The following is a 25,190-nucleotide window of genomic DNA, read 5'->3' on the forward strand; positions in this document are numbered from 1 at the left end:
TCAGACGCTTGAACTCGCACGCGCGATAAGATCGGCTCTAATGTAAGATGGAGGAATCCGCGTTCGTGATAATGATCTTGAAGCGTGTCTCTCGCAGTCGTAGATGTCATTAATTCCCGAGTAAACGCATCGGAGTTCATTCATCGACGCCGCCGCGAAAGACAATTATTATGTAATACGCTATATTAAACAGCCTTGTTGTGACGTGTACAATACTGAATATTCCGTCGGTCTCACGGCCGGCCGTACTTGGGCAACGCCCCTCGAAAAGTTATAAATTATTACTAATCACCGACGTTTCGCCGGATTCGGCAAATACCAGCAGGTTTGTCGAGGAAAGTAATATCGCGCGGATCACATCTCGCTTAATTATGCACCGGGAATTTAATTAAGATTCTTGTTTTTTCTACGTCAGCGGCTCGAAACGCGGCTGTTTGTGCAAATTAAACTCGAATGACAGTTAATAAGCTAAATATTAAAGGAACGCAAATAACACGCAGACCATCGAGACGTTATCAGCGGCGAACAAGCGACCACAACGCCATTGCAATATCCCGGCGCGCATATATCATCGGATATCGTACAACGGCGTGCAAATACGCAAAGTCATAATCCACAAGCGAATGGCAAATTTAACGCGCGGATAACGCGTGATAAATCGCGCGTAATCGTCGCGCGAATCCCGGCCTTCGTTGGAAAGAGACCGCGTCCTTGGCGGCCAAAAAATCCGTCCGTGCCGAGCGAGGCGGAAGAGACGAGAGCTCGTCACCGCGAAACAAGAGTAGAAGGCCGCCGGTTTTTTTTTTCTTTTTTTAATTAAAGACGATTCCACGAGCGTCTATAATTCACTTTAACGAGCCACTGCGACCGATCATCCGTCGGTGGTCTAACATAAGATCCCCACGTTGTCGTTCCCTTCGCGAGTCACGTCGCCTACGCGTCTCGCGCCAGAAGGATGCGGGGCAATTGATTTTCTTTTTTATTCTAATTGAATCGCTTGTTGGAAACTGTACTGATTAAATACGCTCAATAAAGTTCAAGGTTTCCGCAGTAAACGGAGCAATCAAAGAATTATGATCCTTCGCTTTTATGACGCGAAAGTATCGCGTTCGCGGAGACGCCGTCTCAAGGGTGAGCTTGAAATATAGATCGTGCGTGAATTCGAAATCTACGGCCTAATTAAAAAACAAAAAAATATATAAATGTATATACAGCTGTCTGTCTTTCCGCTACGACGAGTTATTTATCAATGGTAAACAAGAAACAAAGCGATAGACGGGCGCGGCAGAAATGCAATGGCATTCTGCATATTTAACGCGATCAGTATGCATCGGGTCAAGAATATCGTGACTCGCCGTACGTAATTTTTCCCTGACGCGAGAAGAAACGTCACGTAAACCGACGCACGTCATATATTATTCGCAAGACTGTGTTTCACACGTCGAAGCGTACACGTGTCTCGATCGCCACGGGCCGATAAGAAAGAAAAATCGATATAATCCCGATTCGCGAACATCTTTACTCACACGTGCAACACTTCATCGGAGCTACTTCACAAAAATAAAATAAAATAAAATAAAATAAAAAAAAGGAGCGTATCGATTACGTTGCATTACACGGAAAACATCAAAACCACGTATCCGCGGAAGAATTTCTTTATTGAACGCGAGCAACGTTTAATCTTCGTCAAGATTACCGTTTTACGGCGTGCACTGTCATAAATATCCCGATGGATTTTTATCCAGGCGGCCGACGTGGACAGGCCGGGATTACGTCCGGATAGATTTCTCTTCCTGCAAGACCGATCGAAGCGCATCTCGCGCAAGTCGCCGTCTAAAGCGCGGTCCCGCGAATAAATTTCCGCGGAGAAAAAAAGGAAGAAAAAAAAAAAAAAAAAGAAAAAAAAAATGGGACAATCTTTGAAGACGCTCCTTCGCGACTACAACGGCCGCAATTAGGCTGGAAAAATATTAGCACGGTAACGCGAGATCTCGCCCGGTGTAACGCGACGCCTTTTAAATTCGGTAATTGTCCCCGCGAGAAAGAAAGAAAGTCGCTCGACCGGAGACGTAATTGACGACGTGAGGAGACGCGACGCCTCCCCACGTCTCGTGTCGTCAGATTCCTAAAATAATCTCAAGCTGAGCCGGCCGGTCCGTCAGCCGGTGACTAGAATCGCGAGGCTTTCAGCGGCGACCCTTTCGATTGTCATCGGCGATACGGGGCTCCAGTTTCCGTTTATCGTACGAAACTCAAGAAGTTTATTCTTTCCGAGGTAAAAATGTTCAAAAAAAATGCTAGCGCCATTAAAAACGTTGAACATTTAATCATTCTAAACTCTTTCTCGAAGAAGAAAAAAAGGAGAGCGAGAGGATACGAATAAAAAAAGATGCCGCAAGAATGCTTTGCATACGCGCGAGAGATCGCACCCTCTCGAGAGCTAAGGAAAAGCGGTTTATAATATCAAACGTAAACATCTTAAAACGCGTGGCGACCTGAATTTTAACTGTACCGTATATCCCCGCATCTCGTCGCGGCGAAACATCGAAATTACGAGTGTACGTTCGCGGAATAAATTACGTCGGGACGCTGCGCGGCCTCGTTCGAACGGCGTTTCCAAAGTTGAACGCAAAAGGATAAATCTCCCGGCGGAAAAGGGGGGGAGAGGGAGGGAGACCGCCAATCGACGAAAGATTCTCCTCCGTTTATTCGCGTCTCGAGGAAGACGAAGATAAGCCATGCCCGAAGATCGTTCCTTACGATTTAGCACGTTCGAGTGGAAACGATTAGGGGCGTGCTTGCACGAGACCGGCGTTTCCCGAGACAGGTGCATGCATTTGCCACGAAAGATTACGTTTAATGCGTTTGCGTTCGAAGGTGGCTGGGATAATCCGAGATCGGGCAAAGAGAAAGCAGAGCGCGAATAACGACTATCGTCGTTTGCAGAGGGCGAGGCGAGGCGGAGAACGACGCGAGGCACGGGAACGTGGAAAAGTTGGCGATTAAAGATCACCGATCGTCGCGGCGCTCCTGGAGGCGCGCCAGAAATTACGACATTTTCGCGTCGCGACAATGAGTTATGACCGTGAAACATTATTTACGCAGCCACGAGCGTTCTCGCGTGGAGATGTACGCCGCGCGCGCGACGACGGAGTTACACACCCCTTGTGCAGCAATGCCAATTACGATGAGCGTGAGTTAAAGCGATTTCGAGATTCTCGCATATCCGCATTAAACGGCACGAATTAAAACGACCTTCTCTCTAATGTACACATCATTCTGGGTTCTCAACCTTTCCCGATATCTCGGAGAAAAAGTGGACGCAACGCTTGACAACAGCCGCGTTCAAACTTAATTCGCTCCGTTATTCGATTTTTCGCGAACGTCACGAGTTACCCTCGACCCGTTTCCGTAAAATGTGCGATCGCGCCTTATAAAAAGAGTGTTAAAAAAAATATTATAGACGGTATTATTTATATCGACATTTTTAGAAAGTAAGAGCTAGTTTATTTCTTGATTCCTTTTCTCGCCCAATGTTTTCGCACGTCTTTCTCAATTTGTATAATTAGTATTGTTAGTTATTATCCAACGCTTTCGGGTTACGTTACATTTTATAATTCCGACTAAGTCGCCGTTTTAAGAGAAGCTCGAGACGAAGAGCGGAGATGAGCAAACTCGCGGCGAATAAACGCGTGGCGTAAAAACAAAGTCGCATAAATTTTCGGCCGCTGTGTTTGAAAGTGTCAAGTTGGATGGACGATTAGATAATTATTTATGCCGCGTGAGGCTCGCGGTGAAAGGCGAGTTAAGAGAGAAAGAGAGAGAAAAAAAAAAGGGGAGAAAGACCGCTTCTCGGTATCGCTAAAATATTTAGCCGCTCGCGCGCATGCTTCCGTTTCGTCAATTTCGTGACCTACATTCACCCATTCGGGAATCGGAGCGTCACGTTAGCGCCGTAGGAAGCCGGAAGTGCGACGTCGCAGAGGCGTTCGCTCGATTAAACCGTAGCTGGGGAAAAAAAAAAAAGGGGGGAGAAAGAGAGAGAAAGCGGCAGAGGTGGAGGCTGAAAACCGAGGGAAAAGCGAACGGAGAGAAGGAAAAAGAACCGAGCGCAAACACGGGAGCTCCACTCGGTGAGAAAGGTTAACGACCCGAGGTGTCACCTGTGCGTTGTAAACCGGTCTCGTTTTCGACGCTTGTTCTCGGTGACATATGCACCGCACCCGACCCACCCTTACGCCCTTTGGCGTTGTCGCTACGTCAGACTTCGTTCCTCTCTGTGTCTCGCGAGAAGGGGGAAAAAAAAAATAAAGGCTGCCGAATATGCAACAAGTTCGAAACGTCTATAAGCGAGCACTTGACTTTTTTTTAAGCGGGCTGCGTCTGGAGACGCCTCGGCATCGAATTCTTTAACGCGGAGGTTCTTCGCGTCGCGCTTTAACGCGCACGCACGCCGCGTGCGTGCGTGCACGCGTGCCTACGTAACGCGTCAGCTGTTCGAGCGGGGCTGAGGAGGACGAAGAAGCCGCGCGCGGTCGAGACGATCGGCGTTCCTCGACCCCGCGGAAAACGAGGCTGGCCGAGCGGCGCGACCCCTTGGGGAAAGTTCGCGGGGGTTAACAGAGACCAGGAGGTTAGGTTATCCAGTGCATCTGCACCGGGATCGGAGATTTCACGGTGCCGCGAGTCGCGGTTTCGCGGTCTCATCTTCGTCGCGAAGTTCTCGCGGAGAACGATCGGCGAGGTTCACGTCGCTCTCGCGGGGACCGCGAGGTACCACCGGGCCAAGTCGATAGAGAAATGGCGCCGCCGAACAGGCGGGCGGAAAATCAATCGCGTGCACGGCACGCGGCGTGTTTTGATGCCGCTAGCATCTCGCGAATCGGAGCGCGTCACGCGAAAACCGGCGAGCACGATCCTCCGTTTTCACGCACTCGTCTCTTTCTTTCTATCGCTCTATGCTTCGCGTTGTTAGAATCTAGATAACTCGGAACGGACGGACGGACGAACTCGCCGGCTTCGCGAGCCGTCTCGGGATCGGAGCACAAGTAAAAAGAAACACAGTATAAATGTGAAGGCAAAAAGCGCGAGTGACGGCGACATTACCGACCGAGAATGCCGGAAAAGCGGGTCTCACGCATGCACACACGCACGCACGCATTCACACGCGCCGTCGCTCGCGCGATGCGAAACTTATATCGGCTTTGCTGCCGTTGGCTTACTTTTGATCACTCGGTCCGTCGTGGGGAGTTTCTGTGAGTTGTTGGAGGTCATGCTGTATTAGGATAAATGACGAGTGGGCGCCTCTCTCTCTCTCTCTCGGTCTCTTGTCGTCGGGCTGGCCCTCCTCGCGTTGTCCTTGTCGCACGGCGCCCCGCGCGCTCCGCCCGCCCCGGTATTTTCCTTTCCGCTTTCGTCCACCTCACTCCCGCGCTGTTGCTCGTCCTACCTCCTCCGCTTCTTATCCTTCACGTCCTTCTCCACCTTCTCCTCCTTCGCGTCGTCGTCCACCTCTTCTGCCTCCCTCTTGCCCTCGCGTGCTGTTACTCGCGCGAGATAGCGGCCACCTTCACCGTATTATACGGAGGGGTTGGGTAGAAGGAGAGGGCGGTATTTTCACCTCGAGAGCCCGGCGCGGCCGCCACACACACACATGTACCACACGCGCGCACGGAAATACGCTGCCGGGAGGGAGAGTACGGACGTGGATGGCGGGGGGTCGGTCGGTCGGTCGGTCGGTCGGTTTGTCGGTCGGTCGGTCGGTCGGTCGGTCGGTCGGACTTGCGGACGGGGGGAGGGAGGGAGGGAGGGTGGCGGAGAGAGGAATCAAGTTATCGCACGGCGCGGCACATCGGTGCCTAGGAACTGTTCACGGGCGTTCTTGACGGAGCCACCGACGCGAAAGAGAAAAGGGGAAAGGGGAGGTAGAGAGAAAGGGGGAGACGAACTGCTCTCTCTCTGTCCCGGCCGAGATCTCCGCTCCCTCGGTCTCCTTCTCAGGGCGGTCCCCTTCTCGCACCCCGTGCGGGGAGAGAAGGGGGGCGCGAGGGGTAGGCGCGACCGTGCACTCGCGGGTGCACGCGAGTATCGACGAACGACGGGGAGCGGGTAGAGGAGAGGGGAAAGGGGAGGCGATCCCCGTTGGGCTCTGCGAGCTCGCGGGCTCGCTTCGGGATCGCTGGACCACCACGCGTGAGCTGCACGACGGCGATGGTAACGACGACGACGATGACAAACGACGACGACGACGACGACGGCAACGGCGACGACGACGACGACGAACGACTGCGGCGGCGGCGACGGCAGCGGTAGCGACGATGGCCGATTTAGATGGCGACGACGATAACTCGATTGACAGGAATGAAGTTGGACACGACTCGGAGAGCGAGTCTCCCCGCGAGCGCGACACTCACACCACGATTACGGGCGACGGTTGGAAAACGAGGACGGTGACGATCGAGACAGCGCTGGCCACGGCGACGGCGGTGGTGAAGGCGGCGACGGGGACGACGTGGAGTAGAACGGCGGCGGCAGCGGCGACGGCGGCGGCGGCGGCGACGACGACGATGACGGCGACGACGGCGACGTGGACCGGGACACCGTAACGACACGAAGCACCGCGACACGTAACCGCGAACACCGACACTCGCGGTCGAGGCACCACGCCGCTAAATTTTATCTACAAGATGTCTGTCTCTCTGCTTCTCCGCGGCGCGCACACTGACGGCTCCTCGGTGGACGGGGGAACGGTCGCGCAGTCCGCCGCGCGCAGCGATCTATTCGAGGCAACTGATTAACTGCGCCGCCACCAGCTGCCGCCACCCACGAGCGGTCACCGCGACTTCTAGTACTGGACTTAGCGGAGGCGCCACCGTCCGCGGATCGCGAACCTTTCACCGATACGAATAATTCCCGCCGCTCAAATCCGCTTATCTAATACTCGTGTCCGCCAGATGCGATCGATTAATCTTTAATCTCGCTGTTTACTTTTATTTCATTTTTTGATATTTTTTCCTAATGCTAAACAAGATCAGGCTGAAGTCAATTTATGTTGGGAGAAATTATAATTGGTTCTAGCGTTTAAAATACGTTTTCAAAGTCTATAGATTACTTTACTGTTGAATATATGTTAAGTATATTACCCACCCAACTTTTCGCATTATTTTATATTTATATTGCCCTGTGTATAGCGTAGGTGGACCGCGGACTAAAGAACTCGGGATTATTTTACGCCAAGGTTGTCACCAAGGCGATCACGTACAGTACGCATATGTACCGCCCGGTCGCGACTTTTGTGTATCTCCGCTCGAAACAGTTTAACGCGCTTTAAAATAATTTATAACGCTGAATATTATATTGATAATATTAATAGAAGAACATTTTCGATATTACAAAAAACAGAAAAAAATGTAAGTATGCGACTTACCAATCTGCATGAATTTCAGCGGAGTTGATGAGTTCTGCTGGTGACTGTAACATAAAAAAAATATATTAATGTAGACATGTAAATGAATGAATAAAATAATTAAAATAAAAACGATAAGAGTTTTTATTTTATAAAGATTTTATTTAAAAAAATGTACGCTCACCTAAAAGTTGCTCCGCCGATGTATGATGCCCCCCGGGCCTGCTCCTCCTCTCAGATGGGACGTGACGAGCCGTCCTTCCGCGCACTGGATACTCGCGACCGCACTCCCGTAAAAAAATAATCGTACAAAAAACGCCCGAAAATTAGCGACACTCCCGAAATAACCGGCGAACCGGCTCCGGCTCGTATTATTACTAATATCGGCGTACGACACTTTAATGTCTCACTAAACGATGCGCAGCAGCGGGGTTCCTCTTGATCTGTAAGAGATAAAGGACAAAATTATATACTGTAGATTAAGAATATAATTCGGAACGTAATTCAGAAGAAAAATTGATACTACTCACCTCTGGGTTGCTCCGCTGAGGCAGGATACCCTTCCTGGGCCTCCTCCTCCTCTCAGGTAGCACGTGTCGAGTCTCCTTCCGCGCACTGAACACTCGCGAGATAGTCCACGATACTCCCGACCGTCTCAAATGCTTGAATTCGACGCGAGAAACGGGCCACGACGCACGGATGCCTCGACATTTCTGCTTTGAACTCGAACCGCATGGCCGTACGCAGTAGGAACACGAGTCACGTAGTTCCGGTGCGAGCTCGCGATCAGGCGATCGATGAAGCGCTGTGATTGGTCGGCGCGCTAGGAGTCACCCATCTCTTTTTGGCTTGTCGCAGAGGACCCTGAGTGTCGCTTAACCCGAAGACGATTGCCGGTGGTTGCGGATGAGGATTAATATACATATGTGAATAAATGGAACAACACTCTGTTATATTTTTTTAAGCAACTAAATGTTGTGAAGTATTTAATTTAATGTTTAATTTTTATTTTTGATATTTAACAATTTAATAAGTGATGAAAACGCGAGTACGATCTTATGTAGCTTTCTCGCGCTGGCGATATGCTCGCGAGATACATAACACGCGAAATACATGACGCGTACGTATCGGCTTTATCAAAACTTATTCACTGGGCTATCGGAACTCGCGTAAACAACCGACAACGTTGATATTCGCCGCCTCTGGCATCTGTGAATGATACATCGTCTGACAGCACAGTTGTCGCCCATCGTCCAACCTCGATGCCTTCCTCGGTTCCGATCAAAATGAACGGGACCATACACTACGCTACGGTGGCCTTGCGAGAGAAATCCGGTTGCAAAATCGTTGCAGATTATTCCGTGGATCCAAATCCGATATACCGTACTATCGCCCTTGGCACCGTCGATGATCTAAGGACCGTCGAGGACAATAAAATCAGCGTCAATAAAAATAAGTAAGATACTTTAATTCTTCTTGAATTTAATTTAAGAACAATGGGCGTTAAGGAAAAAAAAAAATAACCTAATCAGTTTTGTACGTACATTGCCAATCGGGCTGCAGATTTCGCGAACCAAACTTGTTTTTCACAAGTGTGGATTAAATTACAAGATATGTTACATAGTATAAAGCAGTTTTTTTTTCTTTCTTTTTTTTTTATTCCTTTTTAATATTATTTATTGAAATCATTGAATAAGTGTGATAGGTCGCAACGCTTTAATTAACCCGCGATAAGATTAAGGTGTCATATTACCGTTCTCCTTTTATCCATGCTGCAACGAATATAAAATTTAATTCTTCCACACAGATACACAGTACACATATTGATTGGAGAATTTTACTATGTCTGCTTGACGTCAAAAGTGGATTGCCCTTCATTAGCGATATGGGTAGAATCGTGCTGTCAAATATTTTTGCAGAGACTGCGGAGTGCGTATAAAGAATTACCGTTGGCGGATCTGTCAAAAAATCTGATCAATCTCGCAGAAGATGATCTTTCGAAACCGTTACAAAAAATGATTGTTAGTGATAAAATGACTTTATAACGTTAATTCGTAGATGAATTACAAAAGTGTGAATTATTTTAGGAGGAATATAATCAGGGTAACGGTTGTAAGAATCTGACCTCGAAACTGGAAGAGGAATTGATCGAGGTACGTCGCATATTAATGAGTGGAGTCCAAAAGTTGATTGATAGAGGCGAAAGGTTGGATGAACTCATCCGAAAGACGCAGAATCTCGAAATTTCGGTGAGAGAATCACATATTTTGATTTTTTTTTTTTTTCTCTCTTTCTCGTCTTTTTTTCTGTACATACTTTTAACGCGGGAGCTGAAAATGTGAAATATGATACATCAATTAAGAGCATAAATTATAACAAAGTCTACACTTGTTTGTCATTAATTTGAGTTAATTGATAAAGAGAAGGTGGGGAAAGAGACACAGTTACCAATTGGTATGAATAATTCGTAAATTTCGCGTCGAGTCTCTTCGTAATGAGGTCTCTAGTATGCAGCTTTAATTATAAATGGCTATAACGAAAAAATAAATTAATCTTAAATGCAAGGTCGCGCGACGTACTGACCTCGGTAAACTTAGCAATCGCTTTATCTATTGCAATACATAACATTTGTGAATATTTTTTATTACAGTCACGGGACTTCCACGTAGTGTCAAGGACACGGCAAACGAAGAACAGTAGCCTGAAAATCGCACTCGTAACTTCAGCTTTTATGCTTGTGCTAGCTATAGGTTTCATAGCTTTAGTATATTGGTATGAAGTTTATTGTAATCCTGACACACATGGTCCTACATTAATGACCACACAAACTAAGTAAAATATATTTCTACATTTAGTTAAAATAAAAATATAAATAGTTAAAAAAAAAAAAAAGGAATATATGTTAATAATATCATGAAAATATATGACTTTAATTTTTCTTTCCTATGTAATTACAATTAATAAAATAAAGTATATCTATAAGAAGTATAATTGCTGTACTTTATGTTAAATCTTCAATATCAGTTGCTCTAATGATGTCCCCTGCGTCTAGACGGAGATCGTCCCGCATTAATATCGCTGATAACATCGCTTGGATGGTACGTTCTCGGAACGCACACGGATTCTTCAGCTTTTCGTTTATTCAACAAACTCGGTCCGTGACAGTTGTCTTGAGTCAAAGCGTACGTGGCGACGAATTCTTCGGGCTTCGTCAGGATGCAGTTCTTCGGGGTGATGAAATCGTTGTCCGGCTGCATATCGTAATTACCACAAAGACCGCGTATGGAATTCATGTACTTGTTGGACGACTAACAAAAAAATACGTTTCGTTACATTTAAATTTAACATATAACATGCTCAGATAAAGTTAAATTATTTTACGTTACAATACAACTGCTTTATTTCCGTACTTACTTCAAATAGGATACGTATTCCATCGTACACAGCGTAGATTTCATACTCCGCCGAGAAAATTGCGATCATTCCGTCCAGCCAATATATTTCGAAAGTTTCATCCACGTATCTCTCGTTACGAGAGAAGTTACCTATCTCATCGTTAATCTTAGCTTCGAGACGATCATTCAGTTTTTGTAAATGAATTTCTTGATCACCCAAGACCATCCGGATCTGTTTGCTGCCGTCAATCATTTCTCGTGCCATGACAATCACCCCCTTATATCTCGGAATCCCCAAAGTTTGTTCGGGATTATTAGGATTGTGTTTCGGATAAGTGGTCAGCATCACGTGCCAGCAATCACCTAATTTTAAGCTATAGACTTTACCGTCGTAAGTAACAACTTTAGTTTTGTCGAGGATACATACAGCTGTAAAGAAAAAAAAAAAGTTACATTTATTTTTTAGAATCGCGATTATAATATGAAATTATTAGTTCTTAGTCTTAATACTAAATCTGTTTTTAATTACAATATTTATTAAATTATTTTTTATAAAACTCTATAACTTACGATTCATTAAAACGTCTTCCTCGAAAAGTGTTTCTACTAAATTGTTAGGTACTTCTTCAAAAATATCTGAGAAAGAGAGGGAAATGTCGTTGTTACTTGAAGTGCGCAATACAATGTCCACATCCTTGTTATCAGGAAGTACTTTTACTTCTAAATCGATAGTCTTTTTGTTCTTGTTTCCAAACCAGTATGGTCTTCCTCTATTAAGTCCTATTGCGGGTTTGTATTCCGCTTTGTATGTAGAAATCAGGTTGTTGGCATACATATAGAAATCATCCGAATTCGTATCTATCGACATCTTCAGATAATTTTTCTTTCTGATTAAATCGCTGGCTTTCTGACAGTTTGGCAGCCAAATGTCGCCTTGTTTTTTCTCTTCCCAACATTTTTCAACTATCCTAGATGCCATTGCCTTGCTCTTGACATCATCAGTGCGAGTCAAATTTCCTTTAAGTATGATCGTTTCTCCTCCAGTTGTACAATTTCCAAATCGTATTTCAGCATTTAGCTCAGAGAACGGCGTATCTACGAGCGCTTTCTCAAAGTTTAAAGGGATAACCCGCGATGATTTTTCGTATCCAACAGTGCACATTTCTGAAAAGACTCTTCCTTCTGGTGATTGCATATTCCAATAGAAGAGAAGCTGAGACTTGTCTTCTACGTGACTATATGCGGAAGCTATAGTTATAACTTGATAAATCTGATCACTAAAAATACTTATATCGTAAACAGAACTAACGGAAGAATAAACATCTTTGCTGACTTCATTTAAAAATTGTTCTGCTCTTTCTTCGCTCTCTGGCGAATGGTCAATTGTTGCTGGAATTGTCACCTGCGAACCATTGCCAGACATGGCAAAAGTTGCGTAAGTTACGTTTACTTCTGCTGGTGGAAGACGGAAAAATACGTCGATTCTTTTATAATAGGCGTTCTTATTAGCAAAAAGTGCTTTATAAATTAGGCTCAGAGCTTCCATTCCTGTTTTTTGCGAGTCTTCAGCACTAATATACTCACTTGATACAGATAAATACCCACCGGGTAACGCGACATTTAATTTATGTGGTTCTTCCAGATATATTATAAGTGTATCGTTATTAAAAAAGGATTTAAATGACAGAATATCGTGTCTTGAAGTGTAAGGAACAACGCTGTGGTGAATCGCCAAAAGCCCGGTACCAAATCGATAAGATTCGTCTGGAATTATCTTGAACTCAAATTTGTTTTTTCCTTCTCTTTTCTTGCAACTTAAACCAGATGGTATAAACATTTGTACATTGATATCGGTACCAGCAATGTAGTGTCTATGCTCGAAAGGCACTACGAAACCAATTCTGCTTTGAATTTTTTCGCTTAACAGTATATTGCCTGCCACTGTTATTTCCATAGACTTTTCATTTAACGTGTTTATATGTGTAATGGATCTTCCACCGCTAATTCTTGTTAATTTCGGCATCATTACGGTATAAATAAATGGAAAGCCGGACTCACTCGGGAATGCTAGCGTCATATCATAGAGATAAAGATTATTAAAGTTTTTGGTTTTAAACGCTTGGTCTTCTTTAAACAACGGTGCATAAGTCTGAACCACTGTAATACAAATAACGATAAATGATTTATTAATAACGTTGTTGTACATGTAGACAATGTAGACAATATAAAAAAAAATTAATTTATCAGGCAAATCGTAGAATACTTACTTTTAAATAATTCTTCAAAGGTACGATTATCAACGGGATAGAAAAATGAATTAAACATGGTGTCCATATAAATATTTCCTTCAAACTGTTCCGAATCTTCGGGTTTAAAGCCAAGCTTGTTAATTACGTCTTCGATAATTACAGCTTCATCGGTCCCTCTATTGAATATTTGGCCAAATATATCCAATAGGTCATTTATGCTTGATACTGAATATGCTAGTCTTGAGGATGGTAGATTAATGTTACCATAAGATTGATATACGTCAATGTATTCATTTTTATCTATATGACTGTCCTCGCTGCCAATCGTATGAAGCATTGCCAGCTGAGCAATGTTTAAATATTGTATTTTCAACTCGGTGAAAGCGCTCCGCGTGTAGTTTTTAGAATGGACATCAGGATTTAATAGTCTCGCAGCAATACGTGCTTTGTTAGCGAGATCTTGTAATTCCGGTAGCTTCAAATTAGCGAGAGAATTTATAGTAGTCTTAATGGCAGAACTTACGTGAATATTTTGGTTTTTATTAGTAGATTCCGCCAATTTCTCTAGCATGCCTGGAGGTGGATTGGTCTTCATTAACACGTAAACTGCTGCGCAACGTATTTCGTAAGCTTCCAACGTATTCTCATATATTTTATAGGTAACGGATCTAACGGTTCTCGGAAAGTTTTCGCTCAGTTTGTTTAACGATATGACCATCATTAATCGTTGAAACTTCGATACCTGCAACGTTCCTTCCAGGTACGGTTCAAAGACAGAGAGTACTTTAAAGTGACCAAAATTACTCAATGCCATGATATACGTTTGTATCCTAGGACTGTCGTTGTCTCTAATGGCTTGTCTTAATTGAGTGGCCATATACGGAATATAAGTTTCCAGAAGTGCATTGTCTTGTTCGGGAACTGGATAGTACATAATTGACTTGCTTTGACTGTAACGAACCAATTCGGCAAACGACAAAGGCGCGGTTGTGTTCAAAAATTTATCATTTCTTACTTGTTCGTCAGTAATCAGTTCCTACGCAAAAATTAAATATTATAATTAATCTTTACACACAATTTATAATTATCGATACAAATATGACAACGAGAGATTGGAAAAATTAAATTTCTTAATTTCTTGCACGATTATGTTTTTTAATAATACCGCAATACTTACAAAAAACGCTCTGATGTATTCCGATGTAGGCGCGCGGGCGGCTTTGGGAATTCGCGAAATAATATTTGCCGCTTGCAGACCCTCGAGTTTCTTATTTTTTATCCAATTCTTGACGGTAATGAGAGCAGGACCCGTCCCAGCTTGTGCGACAGCGTTGCAAAATACGTCCCATGCGGTTTGCCCAAATAATTTCTGATCCTCTTTGTTGGAAAATTTATTATAAGGATCAAATTTGAATAACTCTGGCAGTTTATCTTCGATTTCAGTCATCTGTGTGACATTCATGGTACGAATCAATTCAACCAGAACAGTGTATTGGTCTAAGATTTCATGGTATGGCTCCTCTAAGATCTCAGTAGGAAAGTTCTCCAATTTACTGGTTATCCAACCGATCGAGCGGGCCGCCACTACCGTTAAATTCTCTTCAACTTTCTGGATACTCTTACCTTTGTATCCGACAAAATAAGGCAACAATGAACTCTCCGGTGGATCATGTATTGTTAATTTTGATTGCAAATAATCTCGATCGTCGTTGGAATCCAAGCTACTGCTGTCATCGTTGATGCGACTTTCTTCACTAGAACTGTTAGAATTACGCTTTCTGAAAGCTGACGACGAACGTTGACCGTCACTCTGTTTACTCTGGGTAGAGAACGGATTGTTGTGAGTGTACATTAAATTTCCGACTGACACGAGATTGTCGAATTCAGGTATGAGGCTGGATATCTTGCCCACACTGTCCAAAGTTAAGTTTACATGGCTGTGGAAATGGCCATTAAACGAATTTTCAATTTTAGAAGTGATTCTTATCCTTTCCTTTAATACGGACGATTGAATAGTGAAACGTTTCAAATTACCCGATATAATAATTTGACTCTTAGACGATCTCTGTAACAAATGTGCATAAAAATAATAACAAAAAAAAAAATAAAAAATGTTTCGCCAAATTCTTTCTTCGATATAATACTTAGTTACTTATATGTAGAATTTTTTATAAAATCGAGCGACAGTGATTATCAATTAAAAAAACTTACCGTATAAAATTGATCGCTGACCGACGATTTCCAATTCATGTTACCAACAATACCAGAATAATAAGCCATTCTCTGTTCGCAATTAACGTAATCCTTCGTCTTCGTGACGTTGATATAATGATAACGCTTGTAGTCATCTTTACTAAGATTTGGCAATGGTATTATTTCCGGTTCTTTATGAAGAACGTCTTCGGGCAACGGCTTAATATTATAAACGACCTCGCATTTGCCTCCGACAGAATCTTCCATGGCTTTAAATGTACCGGTTAGCAGATTATCTCCAGGTATTTGAGTATTTCTGCTAGCTATTACGTTCTCGCCCTGAGTGTCAATTTGCAGCTGGCTCGCGACACTCTTGAGCAAGTTAACCTCCCAAGCAGGCACATCCTGATCGACCAGCACTTCTTGTATCACCCCTTGCTTGAGTTTGATCTCGAATGGTCTTCCCGACAACTGAAGGTTGTGAAATTCAAGCTTCTTGATCTCATCTTCCAATATTCCTTCCGCCACTGCGCTCATGGGAGCGTAGTGCGGCTTGGAAATCACGGCACGCAATGTGTCTGGCGATTTCACTTGAACGATGACGTTACCTTTTATTACAATCCCGGAAAGTTGATCAGATACATTCACCATCGCGTATGATCGAACTTCCAACTTATAGTGATATTCATTTTCAGTTTCCCAAGCATAATCATGTTCGGCTACAGCCGAGCCGAGCACTAAAGAATGAAAGAAAGAAAAAGAAAAATCAAATAAAAAAAAAATTGCAATTTTTACATATTTTAATAAATAATAAACCTGTTAAAAAAAAAAATTAATAAGAAATATATGAGAGCAATAAAAGATGCAACATATTTTCATAATTTTTAATAAATTGTAAACAACAAAAAATATGTAATAAATTGTTGAGTTTTACTAAAGTAATATTACTTACTTTGTCACACAGTAAAGAATATTAATTTATTTAAATATGCATTAAAAGAAAAGACGTTGCAACGCAATTTTCTTCATAGTAATTAACATTATCTATAATGTTGACGTCTACTTACCGAATAGGAGAAAAGTTAAAAACATCCACATGATGTCGCACGAATAGTGTCGAGTGCAAAATGAGTGCTCCCTCTCTTTAATCGGATTTATATACGTTTCGTATGTGTCATGTCAGTTTGACCCGCGCAATGCAATGTTCATTGATTTAGATTTCAACGTGAACTTAAAACTGTACTGTTCCGTGACACGCGTGATAAATTATTTTAACCTTGTACTCTAAAACTACACTTAGGACATCCGTACATAGTATAATCAAGTGTGATTGGGAGTAATTTGCCATAATTGTAATATACTCGGAAAATTGAAGACAAAATGGTCATACCGCGCGTCATATTTTCAAACAGGACAATGACTTCGCTTGAAAATGTGATTCAGCTCACCGATCATTCAACAAAAAGTAATTTACGATACGTTATTTTGTGATTCTTACGAAAAACAACTTCTTGAAGGTATAATAAACTTATTTTTAATATTTATTATATTCAATATATAATAATAAGGAGATCGTAGACAGCGAAGAACGATTAAAAATTAATTCAAAAATGTTCACAGTATTAAAAAGTCTCAGAAATTATATAATTTTTTTTTCACACAAAATTCTTGTGATAAAAATGGAAAGAACGATTTTATTATTGATCATATTTTTATGTTAAGTATCTTAAGTCATAACATTTACATGAAAATTCGTAATCTTTCACAGAAGTGTATTCATAACATACATTTAATTCCCGTTATTCAATCGACAAACAGCAAGCTGGCAAATACATAAGTTCATAATAGGTCGTTGATAATATTTTATAATCGCTAAACGTCTACATTATTTTTAATGATACATTTATGTAATTATTATTATTTTAGTATTTTTTGAACTGTATTAATCGTACAAAATAATAATAATTTTACTATGTACGGAGGTTCTGGTTATAATTAATGATACTGAATTAATAATGCACTTTTTATTATACGAAATAATTGGAAAATAAATGAATATTTATGTTACAGCTCCTGTTCAAGAACGTTTAATGCGAATACACTGTAAACTCACATAAACCGTGCACTACATCCAGGAAACTCCAAAGCGAACAAAATAAGCAGCTTTATAACTGCGAATGCTACGATACACGACTGTGGTACTACCGTTAGCGACTGGCCGCAAAGTCGCTTGATCACATCATTTTATACCTAAGGTTTTCTGGAACGTTTCAGAGTGTACGAGATTATAAGGTAAGAACGAAAAAACATATTATGATAGTCTAGATAACGAAGGACAAAGCGAAAGGCGCGAATCAGAATTCGTTAAATTTAGGACACCGACTTTATCTTGGTTTTATCTCAGTTCGTTAATAATCCCTGACTACCTAAAAAAAATCCAAAGTATAAATAAAGATTGTGGAATAAATTACGTTCATTTCGGATAAATTGAGTAGGTATAGCCAATGTTTTTGGCCAACGTTGTTAACAGCACGGTTACGTTGAAAGGCTTCAACTTTATTCTTGCTTACATTCTTGCAATTATTACAATATATTTGCAACTTTTTAAAAAAATAGATAATAAAAAAAGATCAAGTCGTCAATTGTGTATGCACGATCGGTATATCCATGTGGTAGTCCTAGATTATGCGGCACTGCAAGCGATCGGTACTTGGAACATGTGCGACCGGCTAACAGGTTTACGAGTAAAATCTGGATTGGCGCCATCCTCAATTCTATTTTTCTTTGCTACAGATTCATCGTTCTTCTCCTCGCAATAAAGATCGTATTTCTTCGATTTCCTATCCGTAGGCTTGGTATCCTCACGGCATGCTGGTATAGGTCTAGTAGTAAAACAGATCTCGCCACCCTCTTCAACAACTCTTGTGCGATAGATCATGTTGTTTCTCTCTAAATCGTTCGGCCGGGCTCCTTCCTCCTGATTGTGCTTTTTATTTTGCCGAAGACGATTTTGTTGCTTCTTTATATTATTCTGGTGGTAGCCCCACATTTCGTTCTCTGTCCATGCTCTGCCTGCTTCTCGGTCGTTGATAATATTTCTATGCCAAGGTTTCTGCGACGGTAGCGGTCGACATTCAGCTTGTTCAGCTTTTCGTTTGTTCTCAACAGCGGGTCCACGGCTGTCCTCCTTAATTAAAGCATACGTCGCAGTGAATTCTTCGGGTTTCGACAAGAGGCAGTTGCTAGGAGTAACGAAATCAGTCTTGGGATTGGAATTGTAGCTGCCGCAAAGACCACGTACGGCGTTGCGGTACCTGTCACTCGCCTGAAAATAAATTTATTTCGATTATTACTATTTTCTGTTGTAATTTATAAATAAATATTATCAATTTTCATGTTTTTACTTACTACTATTTGAACACGGCGGCCGTTGTACACGATGCTGAAGTCATATGTGTACGAGACAAGTTTGAGTGAGTCGCCACTAGAACCAGGTAGCGTATAGATTTCGAAAACGACTTTATCGTTATCGTCTCTTTCTGCGTGGGTGTTGGATTCAGTTACTCTGACTGTCTTTCCGTTAACTGTAGCCACAAGCTGATTATTCGACTTTCTCAGTACTACTACTCGGCCATTCAAGTACGAAGTAATTATTCTGTTGCCATCGTCACTATCTTCAGCTAAAACAGCCGTTTCCATTGAAGATTGCGTCATAGACATATGTCTGTGAGGCTCAGAGGTTTCCTTATTGTAAGACACCATTAACACGTGCTGAACTGGTCCCAGGAAAATAGGATATACTTGTTTGTCAAAAGTAACGATCTGATCCTTGTCGAGCGTACACGAATCTGTGAAAAAAATTTCATTAATAATATTTAACGGAATTTATTTTATTTTAATTAGTATAGCAATAATTATAATTTTAATTATAAAATTATACTGTAAATAAAAATTACTTTAAGCTTTCAACATTTAAAAAATATCAATTGTTCTTTAAAAAATTTTTACAACTTACTTTCTTCTTGTGTATATTGTAACATGCTGTGTTCGTTCCATTGCCGTTGTGATTCAATGTTTCTCCACATTGACATGTAATGAGGGAGGAATCGCTGAGTACGCATGGCCATTTTCGGTTCATTAGAGGGTAACATATTAACTTTCAGATTGAGGCGCTTTGATTCGAGGTCCTTCGTGCTTGTTATTTCCACATTGTCATTTCCACGTAGTTTATTAAAGAAACGGAGAACGACTTCGACTATTTCACGCATCATATCTTTAAGATCGTCAAATGAGCGAGATCGAATCTGTTGGCTCAGTACTTCAGAGTGTCCAAATACATTGCTTATGATTCGCAATACGGATTCAACCATTGCGTTGACTAAATCTCGAATAGTGTCAGGTAGGTCCACCGAAATGTTGTACTGATCCGTTATTTGAGCAAGCTCAATTGCCTGCTGGCAGACACGTGCAACTTTGTTTTCTTTCTCAAACTCTTGCCAACATTCTTTCATTATTTTTGAATTTTGCACTGCATTTCTCATTTGATTACTTTGCGTTGCATTTACGGTTAAAACGAATCTGGTTCCTTCCTTAAGGTTTTTTCCAAATACAAGTTCGGCCTTAAGCTCCTTCTTTGGCTCGTTCTGCATCATAAAGTCGAAATCTAGAGGGGTAACCGGCGAATGTTTCATTTCCTGCATGTAATAAGCTTCGGAGTTCTTCTCTTCGTTGCTTTGCGATTGCGAATTCCAATAAACAAACGCCTTGGATTTTCTGTCGGCGTCGCTTTTCACTGATCCAATGCTGACAGTGTGCTGCACTTCCGACATCGGAATATTGTAATTAATGTCGATTACATGGACCTTACCCGATTTGAGATCTTTGCCGAGTCCGTTCATAATCTTTTCTCTTCTGTTCTCGCTATTTTGTTTCAAAGAACTCGGAGGGAAAGTCTGTTGTTCATTCTTATTAACCTTGTTGACATCTTTATTGTCGTAAGCGACGTCGATGCGAATTTCGGCTCCTGCTGCTTGCTCGGCATTCAGGAATCCTTCTACTTTCTTATACAGACCATTAGTATGTTGATGCATTTGCCAGAGCTTTCCAATGACACCCTTCTCTGAATTTTCTTCCATCTCTGGGACGTCGGATTCCACTTTTACAGAATACATGCCGTTTTGTATCGTCGTTTTTTGTTTTCTATTAATTAGTACTTGATGCGTATTTTTATCCAGAGCTACGGGTTGCATCTCGAAAATGTCTTGCCGCGTGGTGAACGGATTGGTGCTTTTGTGTAATAAAAAGATTTCAGATTCTGATCGAACATCCCGCGTGCTCGGGCGAAGTTTCAACGCAAGTTTGCGCTGCTGCATGTTGAGTTTAGCCTCGTACTCTACTGGTATATTTACGACGTGCTTGTCGTCGATACCTGAGATGTATTGCTGATGCTCGAACGGTGCTACAAATCCAAATCGCTTCTGCGCATGATTAGATAAAAAGACTTTAATAACGCCTTGATTTCTCTCGGGAGATTCCTTTTTCCACTCGCCGCGAAGCTGCACGAATATCGGCGACTCCGAAGTATAAACGAACGGTAAACCGTTTTCGGTTGGGAAGCTCACTGTCTTTTCGTAATTATAAAAATGATCTAATTTCATGTTCTCTTTTTTCATGAAGTTCTTCATCACTGTAATGTAATAATACATAATTATCTATACATATAATATCATTATGTAATAATCAAATTAATATACAAATTATATTTCTAAAAAGCATATAATTTTAAATTGAAATTTTAAGATACTCACTTTGGGAAGCCTTTTCAATTGTATTATCGTCGAAGGGATAGAACATAAAGCTGTCTGGCGTGTTGGTGTAGACAATTCCTTCCATTTGTTCCTGAGGTTCGTATCGCATGTTGAGTGCGCGCGCGATCTTTTCTATATGCGATTTTTGCAATGATTCTTCTTTGGTTAACTCTTCATTACTCCGTTGCTGGTACCTCTTAGTGATTTTGTCGAGGAAGTGCCTGATGCTCGACACCGCGTACCCAATTTCCATACCAGGCTGTCGAAGCAAATCAGAAGCGGTATTCAGCCCAAGGCGTGCATAAGCGGGAATTCGACTATCATCGCCGCTAACAGTTTGCAAAAGCAATCCTTTGATATTCAGGCTGTGTACGTCCTGGTAGTAGCCTACCGAGGGCAAGTTCTTAATTTTCGAGTTTAATCGTGATTTTACGATATTGCACTTCCTAGCAAGATCTCGCAATTCTGGTCGCTCTGAAGTAGCGATGCTCTCTATCGTGGTTTTCACGGCAGAGTTTACTCGTGGGTCCTGCTCCATATACGTGTATTCCACAATTTGTTGCAACGTAATTAAAGATGGATTAAGTAAGATCAATTGCTGTACCGCAATGCAACGTATTTCGTGGTCCTCGTTTTTATTCGCGTAGAGTTTAAAATAAATCGGTTTAACCAGTTTCGGTTCGAGTTTGCCCAAGGTGTTCAAGGCGGTCACTATGAGCACACGTTGGAATTTCGTCGCCGGTTCTTTGCCTTCTAAGTACGGCTCAAATGCCGACAAGATCTTGGGACTGCCAGTGATACCCAGTGCCACGATATATGTCTGAATTTTTTCGTTATTCTTCTCTTGGAAGGCTTCTCTTAGTTGATTAATCAGATTTGATATATAGCGGTCGACATCTTCGCTATTTTTCGGAATCATACGGCCGAAACTATATTTCGGATATCTGTTGTTGTCAAGACTATTATGGAGCAATGCAGCAAATGCTAAGGGCGCAGTCGTATTCACATGTTCCTGATCTTTTACTTGTGAACTTTCTATCATTTCCTGTACAAAAATAAAAAAAATTTAAATTAATTTACTTAATTTATTAATTTTATTTATTTAATTAATTTTTTTATTTACTTAATTTATTTAATTTAATTTAATTTAATTTATTATTTATTTCTGCGTATATTATTTTTTTTATCGTATATGTAATAAACACTTCGGTAATGGAAAATAAATCTTTAGTATTATTATAGACAAATACTTACGAAGAACGCTTTGAGATATTCCTCGGTTGGTTCGCGAACTTGCTTTGGAATTTGAGAGATAACTTGTGCCGCCTCTAAGCCTTTCAGTTGTCCATTCTTTAGCCAATCTTTGACAGTTAACAAAGCGGGTCCAGTTGCAGCTTGTGAGACGACATCACGTAAGACAGCCCAGGCAAGATCTTTTTCATTTTCACCCTGTTTTTGATGCCTTACGCGGTCATCTAGCTCACCGAATTGCTCGTAATTCATGGTGCGAAGAAGATTCTTCAAGTTCACGTAATTCTCCAAAGAGTATCCACATGACAGATTAGGAGTACTTTTTATGCATTGAGCAAGTTCAGCGATTATATTCTGAGCACGTTCCACAGGGTTAAATTGATCAGACTTTAGAATAGCCTTACCTTTGTTGCCGATAAAGAAAGGTAAAAACGGAACGTTCGGAGCCTGACGCAATGGTGCTTTAGGTTGCATTTTAGAAGTATCTTGTTCTTCGCTGCTGCTGGACGAGCTGCTGGATGAACCGCTGGACAAATTATTTTCCTGAGAAGAAGAATCGCTCGATTGACTGCTAGATTGACGTTCCAGGGAACTCAAGCTGGTGCTCGGACGAAGTTTCTTTCGGCCCTCGGTGTCAGAGAACGGGTTATTATATGCGTAGACTAGATTTCCAGTCGACTCGAGATTGCTTTGCTCAAGTTTTTCAGCCAGACTTAGAGAATCGGAGAGGTTGGATTTTTCTACCAAAGTTAATTTTATCGTACTGTAGACAGTGCCATAGGCAGTCGGATTAAATGGTTCAGTTTTTACAGTAATCACATTTTTCGTTTCGGCAGATTGAATAGTGAAACGCTTCAGATTACCCGAAATGATCATTTTTGATGTGGATAATTGCTGTAAAAAACATAATTTCAAATAAGTTTTGTAAATAAAATTTATCAGCTGATTAAAAGATAATAAGACGAAAAGAAATAAAAAATTATCTGCACATAATAGCTTGAATAATCAAACGTAGAAAAGGCACAAATATATTTCAAGTAAAATCGCTTTTCTTTTCTTCTTTTTAATAGAACGTAATATATAATAATTAATTACAATTCAACTTACCGAAACAATTTCATCCTGCTTGTTGGACTTTTTGGTTGGATCATTTACATTGTGATGATAAATTTGTCGCTGCTGACATCTCTCGTAATTCTTCGTCTTCTTGACCTTCCAGTTGTGCGATTGCGGCAAAGATATCCTTTGGTGCATATCTTCACGAGAGTCCTCTGTCATTGGCGAGATCTCGTACATAACCTCGCAGAGACCGCCAACGGAATCCTCCATGGCTCTGTACATGAGAGAAGAATTTTCGTCCTCGGGAATCTGAGCACTCTTCCTATATATTATGTTTTCGCCCTGAGTGTCAATTTGCAGTTGGCTCGCGAAGCCCTTGATAACATTCAGCTCCCACATAGGAACGTCACGGTCGACCTTCAGATCTCGGATCACTCCGTGCCTCAGCTTGATCTCAAACGGCTTTCCTGACATGGAAAGTGGCTGATAGTCCAGCATCTGTTCAGGGATCTTGGTCTCCGGACCGTCCGATAACGTTTTGTGTATACGAGCATACTGCGTATCGGAAAGCTTCGCCAGCAACGTATCCGGTGATTTCACTTGAATGGTGAGTACGCCCTTCAATTGAAGTCCAGTATATTGTTGCTTTAACCCGTCAAGGCCCGCCAATGTCCGACTGCGTACAACATATCGGTACTCGGTCTGCGTTTCCCACCCATGGTCGTGTGAGGCCACAGCCACGCCGACTGTCACATAGAAATTTTCACAATGTAATATTTGAAAAAGTGTCTTTCTTTTTTTTTTTTTTTTTTTAATTTCTTACGACATTTTCTTAAAAAGTTGTACTAATTTCTATATACGAATTAGAAAAATTAAAATAATGATAAATAATAAAGGTATGCAAAACGTGAAAGAGCAATTTTCGTAGCAATTAGTTTGTGTAAATTGTAAAATTAATTGATTTTACATCGGTTTTTAGATTTTGACAAGAACTTTTTTTATATATATAATATGTGTTACACTTGAAATTATTACTACGTGTAAAGTTGATATCTACTTACCAAGTAGAAGAAGGGTGACAGGAAACCACATGGTGTTATGTGGTGGCCAACTCCAAATGCGAAATGAAAGCTTTCTCTTTTTGAATGAATTTATATACAGGAGCATGCCAACTCAGCTTGACCTGTTGATGGCCACAGATTCAAACTTGAAGTAGTATCGTTCACGGACTGACAAACACGCGTGACAAACTTTTTTTTAACCTTCCATGAGCTAGATCGCTTATGACATCCGCGGCATATTGAAAAAAAAAAAATAAAGACGAGGTCGTGCCATCGGACTTCCGGACAGAACTTTGACTTCGCACGAAGATATTATTAACTTTATCGATCGATCAAAACACATTGATGTCTATTAATTAGTTATTTTCTAGTAATTAATTTTAAAATGTAACAAAATGTGAAGTTCTCGTTACATCGCATTTGTTTCGTTAAATTTTAAAATAATAACTAGAAATATGCATAAAATATAAATGTACGTAACATTTAATATTCATTTAATATTCATCAAGATTTATTATGCATAATTATTTTATTAATTTGTTATGTTATCATATATTCTAGTATTTATAATTACGTTTCATTTAAATTGATTGTTTCCTCAAATAAAGAGGAACGAAAGGTGTTTATTCGCGATTCCTTAATAATTTCTACACGTGTTGCTTAATATTTGCTGCTTTAATGATTGCAAATTCTATGCCATTAATTGCAATTTCACTTTTTCTTTTTTATATCTTATCATGAATGAAAACGCTTGCGAAAGGCAAAGAATT

The 25,190-nt window shown here is 41.4% G+C and overlaps 4 protein-coding genes and 1 long non-coding RNA gene across 6 annotated transcripts in view; 1 reads left to right on the forward strand and 4 right to left on the reverse strand.

Annotated features, from left to right (window-relative positions):
• LOC139107041 (serine/threonine-protein phosphatase 2B catalytic subunit 2) overlaps nucleotides 1-5,766 on the reverse strand; it is a 105,870-nt gene extending 100,104 nt beyond the window's left edge. Inside the window, exon 1 of the mRNA XM_070664269.1 lies at nucleotides 5,223-5,766. Coding sequence (XP_070520370.1) covers nucleotides 5,223-5,274 — 52 coding nt within the window. The 5' untranslated portion in view covers nucleotides 5,275-5,766. The remainder of the gene's footprint in view (nucleotides 1-5,222) is intronic.
• Nucleotides 5,767-7,337: 1,571 nt separating this feature from the next.
• LOC139107045 (uncharacterized) lies at nucleotides 7,338-8,122 on the reverse strand. The gene is made up of 3 exons (XR_011546459.1): nucleotides 7,936-8,122; nucleotides 7,590-7,848; nucleotides 7,338-7,470 (listed from the first exon to the last, which is right to left on the reverse strand). It is a non-coding gene; the product is annotated as an uncharacterized lncRNA (long non-coding RNA).
• A 113-nt stretch (nucleotides 8,123-8,235) lies between these two features.
• LOC139107212 (uncharacterized) lies at nucleotides 8,236-10,297 on the forward strand. The gene is made up of 4 exons (XM_070664631.1): nucleotides 8,236-8,861; nucleotides 9,213-9,426; nucleotides 9,493-9,654; nucleotides 10,056-10,297. Exons 1-4 carry the CDS (start codon nucleotides 8,668-8,670, stop codon nucleotides 10,239-10,241), a joined length of 756 nt encoding a protein of 251 aa, XP_070520732.1. The 5' UTR covers nucleotides 8,236-8,667; the 3' UTR covers nucleotides 10,242-10,297.
• Nucleotides 10,298-10,303: 6 nt separating this feature from the next.
• Nucleotides 10,304-16,468, reverse strand: LOC139107187 (vitellogenin-1-like). Its single transcript, XM_070664574.1, has 7 exons — nucleotides 16,310-16,468; nucleotides 15,261-15,979; nucleotides 14,227-15,114; nucleotides 13,068-14,085; nucleotides 11,371-12,957; nucleotides 10,820-11,229; nucleotides 10,304-10,713 (listed from the first exon to the last, which is right to left on the reverse strand). The coding sequence occupies exons 1-7, from the start codon at nucleotides 16,338-16,340 to the stop codon at nucleotides 10,435-10,437; spliced, it is 4,932 nt and encodes a 1,643-aa protein (XP_070520675.1). The 5' UTR covers nucleotides 16,341-16,468; the 3' UTR covers nucleotides 10,304-10,434.
• Nucleotides 16,469-17,777: 1,309 nt separating this feature from the next.
• Nucleotides 17,778-25,190, reverse strand: part of LOC139107185 (vitellogenin-3-like) — an 85,830-nt gene continuing 78,417 nt past the window's right edge. The window contains exons 2-8 of one of the 2 annotated variants that reach the window (XM_070664568.1): nucleotides 24,421-24,482; nucleotides 23,408-24,105; nucleotides 22,304-23,194; nucleotides 21,050-22,094; nucleotides 19,258-20,928; nucleotides 18,651-19,090; nucleotides 17,778-18,567 (exon numbers count right to left, since the gene is read on the reverse strand). In XM_070664568.1, the coding sequence (XP_070520669.1) occupies nucleotides 17,926-18,567; nucleotides 18,651-19,090; nucleotides 19,258-20,928; nucleotides 21,050-22,094; nucleotides 22,304-23,194; nucleotides 23,408-24,105; nucleotides 24,421-24,451 (5,418 nt within the window). In that variant the 5' untranslated portion in view covers nucleotides 24,452-24,482 and the 3' untranslated portion in view covers nucleotides 17,778-17,925. Of the gene's footprint in view, nucleotides 18,568-18,650; nucleotides 19,091-19,257; nucleotides 20,929-21,049; nucleotides 22,095-22,303; nucleotides 23,195-23,407; nucleotides 24,106-24,420; nucleotides 24,565-25,190 lie in introns of those variants that run through there. The other variant, XM_070664567.1, reaches the window with a different exon arrangement.

The sequence above is a fragment of the Cardiocondyla obscurior genome, linkage group LG12, assembly GCF_019399895.1.
Source record: "Cardiocondyla obscurior isolate alpha-2009 linkage group LG12, Cobs3.1, whole genome shotgun sequence".
In the NCBI taxonomy this organism is placed as follows: domain Eukaryota; kingdom Metazoa; phylum Arthropoda; class Insecta; order Hymenoptera; family Formicidae; genus Cardiocondyla; species Cardiocondyla obscurior.